General features: G+C 49.7%; 1 protein-coding gene across 1 annotated transcript; it reads right to left on the reverse strand.

Annotated features, from left to right (window-relative positions):
* Positions 1 to 1,186: 1,186 nt before the first annotated feature.
* On the reverse strand, positions 1,187 to 2,842 carry LOC149217438 (uncharacterized). The gene has a single exon (XM_089390211.1). The coding sequence runs from the start codon at positions 2,840 to 2,842 to the stop codon at positions 1,187 to 1,189; it is 1,656 nt and encodes a 551-aa protein (XP_089246337.1).
* Positions 2,843 to 3,504: the final 662 nt, after the last annotated feature.

A 3,504-nucleotide genomic window follows, 5' to 3' on the forward strand; every position in this document is an offset into this window, starting at 1 on the left:
GAAGAACCAATAGAAACCGATACAGAACTCTGTGGCGCCGCTGTGGCGACTGCGCACTGTGGCGCCTCTGTGGCGTCTCTGTGGCGTCTCTGCACTGCGCCTTCTGTGGCGCCGCTGTGGCGTCTCCGCACTGTGGCGCCTCTGTGGCGTCTCTGCACTGCGCACTCTGTGGCGCCGCTGTGGCGACTCCGCACTGTGGCGCCTCTGTGGCGTCTCTGCACTGCGCCTTCTGTGGCGCCGCTGTGGCGTCTCCGCACTGTGGCGCCTCTGTGGCGTCTCTGTGCGCCTTCTGTGGCGCCTCTGCACTGCGCCTTCTATGGCGCCTCTACACTGCGCCTTCTGTGGCGCCTCTGCACTGCGCCTTCTGTGGCGCCTCTGTGGCGTCTCCGCACTGCGCCTTCTGTGGCGCCTCTGCACTGCGTCTTTTGTGGCGCCTCTGCGTAGCGCCTCTGTGGCGTCTCCGCACAGCGCCTTCTGTGGCGCCTCTGCACTGCGCCTTCTGTGGCGCCTCTGTGGCTTACAACAAAAAGAGAGTAAGGCGGAAACCGAACAGAAAACACACCACAATAGAAACCGATACAGAAGAACTGTAAAAAACCGATACAGAAGGACTGTAAATAAAAACCGATACAAGATAAAAATGCTTAAGGACAAGAGATTATGCAAAACACATAATAAGTAGAACAGATCTTTGTATTAACATCAAACTAGTTTCGTCCTCAACGGGACTCATCAGTGATACAAAGAAAATGAGCTACTTGCTGTCCTTATATAGCAAAAGCGGACAGGGCAAGTGCATGGTAAGTGGTACATGGTATTTTTTGCAACCATGGTATGGGCACATGGTTTTTTAACTTTTTAATTTTTTAATATTAAAATATTTAAAAATATTTTAAATATTAAAAAATAAGAGTACAAAATAGCTAAAAAATAGCTCTCCTCATGCAAAAAATCTGAAAAAATCATGTACGGCTCCTGGAAGAAGAATGCACTGCTCCTGTAGAAGATCATGGCCGGGGGTCGGAACTGCTCATGTAAAAAGTCCCGATCTTGCGCGGATTCCGCCAACAAATCAAGGGCTTGGGAATATGCTGAAGCAAAGGGTGACGCTGGAACTCTCCATGCAGTTTAGGGTTTAGGGAACCCCCAAGGTTCAAAGCACGAGTGGCTTCACAATAGTCCAGCTTCAACACCAAGGGGGCCCTTTTGAGGCCAAGAGAGTGAAGAGGACCTCGTGCATAGACCTGCTGCAATAGAGCAACCCTTTGATCCCAATGGACCTTGGCAAAACATGCCTGGAGGAAATCCGGTGGATAGCCCCTCGACCGAAGCCTGCTGTAGAATGCCCGTCTGAGTTCAAGGAAACCTGACTCAGTGCTCTCTCTCGAAGATATCTCTGCAGCTCATTAACCACGAATGCTACTTTCTGGTGCTTGGGATGCCAGGAAGTAAAAGGAATATACTGGTAAGCATTCAGTGGTTTCTGGAAGCATCTGGTGGAAAGCTTTCCAGAGGTGTGGAAGTCATCACCTTTAAAAAGCACAATGTCCAAAATGTTGATGCTGGATGATGAAATGCAAGAAGTGATGCGAATGTGCTCAGGATAAATGGACTGGTAGCAATCCAAGAATTGGACCAATCTCTCTCTGGAGCCATTCCAGACCATGCAACCATCATCAATAAACCGTCTGAAAAGCTGAATCTCTGGAGCAGGAAACCTACGGAAGACTTCTTGCTCAAGATGGCAAAGGAAGAGACATGCATACACAACAGCAAAATTGCTGCCCATGGCAGTGCCTCTAATCTGCCGATAAAAAGAGCCATCAAACTGCAAAAAATGCCACTTGAGCACCAACTCAGCTGCACTGACTAGAAAATCCACATCTTCTGGAGTGAAGAGGTCAGCGGTACTATGCTCAATCATATCCCGTAAGGCATGCAAGCCTTCCTGAGTAGGGATACTAGGGTAGAGGGACTCTACATCAAAAGTAACAAGAAATGAATCGGGAGCAAAGCGCTTAGATTCAATATCCTGCAATAAAGAGAGAGAGTCTGGAAGATGATTGGGCTGAGCAAGTAAAGTACCAAGAAGTTTATAATGCAAAAATTTGGACAGAGGCTCCAGCATAAACCCATTGTAAGCACAGATAGGCCTACCGACAGGAGGGTTTTTGTGGATCTTCCAAATGAAGTAAAGCCTGCAAGCTTTGGCATCTTGCGGCTTGATTTGCATTATATACTCCCACTGCTGAACTGTGAGAAGATTGCGAAATCTTGCTTGAAGCTGCCTGAGAGACCTGCTGATAGCCAACCATGGAACCGCTGCATACTGCCTGTAGACATTGAGATCGGCTAGTTGCCTGTGGGCTTCGGCAACATAGTTATCCCTGTCAAGTACCACAATCCCCAGGTTCTTATCTGCTGGTTTGATCACAATAGGGAGTCGGCGAAGACTCTTTAATGCAAGCAATTGGGATCTGGCAAATCTGGGTCTGGTGGTAAAATGAACGGAAGCAATGCGGGTTTGAAGGATGGAAAGGCCAAGCTGAAGGGCACGATTAAGATCAGGATCATTAATCGGAGGCTCCCAGGTAGGGTTTGGCAGGCGAAAAGGATTGTAAGTATCATCATCAGAAGAAAGACGAAAAAATCTTCTGAGGCGGCAAAGACGGGAAAAGTAGGCATATTCCTTAAGGATGTCATCAATGGCCATGGGCGGAGGCCGGGGAATGTATTTGTGCCCTAGGCCCAACAATTTGGTTTGGCTGAAGGAAAGAGGGACGGAAGAGAGATTGTGAATAGCAAGATTGCTAATTCGACGATCAATCTGGGAAGGGGTCATTTTTCCAATCAGATAAATCAAATAAGAAGAGGGGCTAATGGAGGGCAACCAATACAGATGACGGGAATTGCTTACATAGAGAGATCCTTGCCTTTCCCTTTGTTTCTGGCAGGGATTTGATGAACATCTTGCCGCTGTGGAGCAAATGGGGCAGCTTCCGGATTCAAACCAGTGTTCTGGGAAGGCTGGTTTGGAATGGAAGCCGACTGCCCAGCAACAGATCGGGTGGAGCGATTTCCTCGGCGGAACCGCCCCCTGCCCATCCCGTTTTTTGGCCGGGATTGCTGTTCCTGGGGAACCTGTTGCTGCTGCTGCCTCTGAGGCTGCCTGCGCAGTTGCTGGGGCTGACTGCGCAGTTGCTGGGGCTGACTGCGCAGAGGCCTCTTTTGACTGCGCAGAGGCTGCTGCTACTGCTGCGGAGGCTGGCTCTGCTGCTGGTGCTGCTGGGGCTGTCTACGCTGCTGCTGCTGGGGCTGTCTACGCTGCTGCTGCTGCTGGGGTTGCTGCCGAGGCTGCTGCTGGGGAGGAGCTTGATGCTCAATGAGAGAGGCAAGCTGATCAATTTTCTGTTGCTGGGCTTGGAGAGATTTAGCAATTTCTCTTCGAACCAGAACAGAGATAGCCTCCTCACGGGGAATATCATTAGCTTGCTTAGCTATTTC

This window comes from Pinus tabuliformis, chromosome 1_1 (genome assembly GCF_031772625.1).
Source record: "Pinus tabuliformis cultivar Carrire ecotype Pingquan chromosome 1_1, CPIR1, whole genome shotgun sequence".
NCBI classification, from domain to species: domain Eukaryota; kingdom Viridiplantae; phylum Streptophyta; class Pinopsida; order Pinales; family Pinaceae; genus Pinus; species Pinus tabuliformis.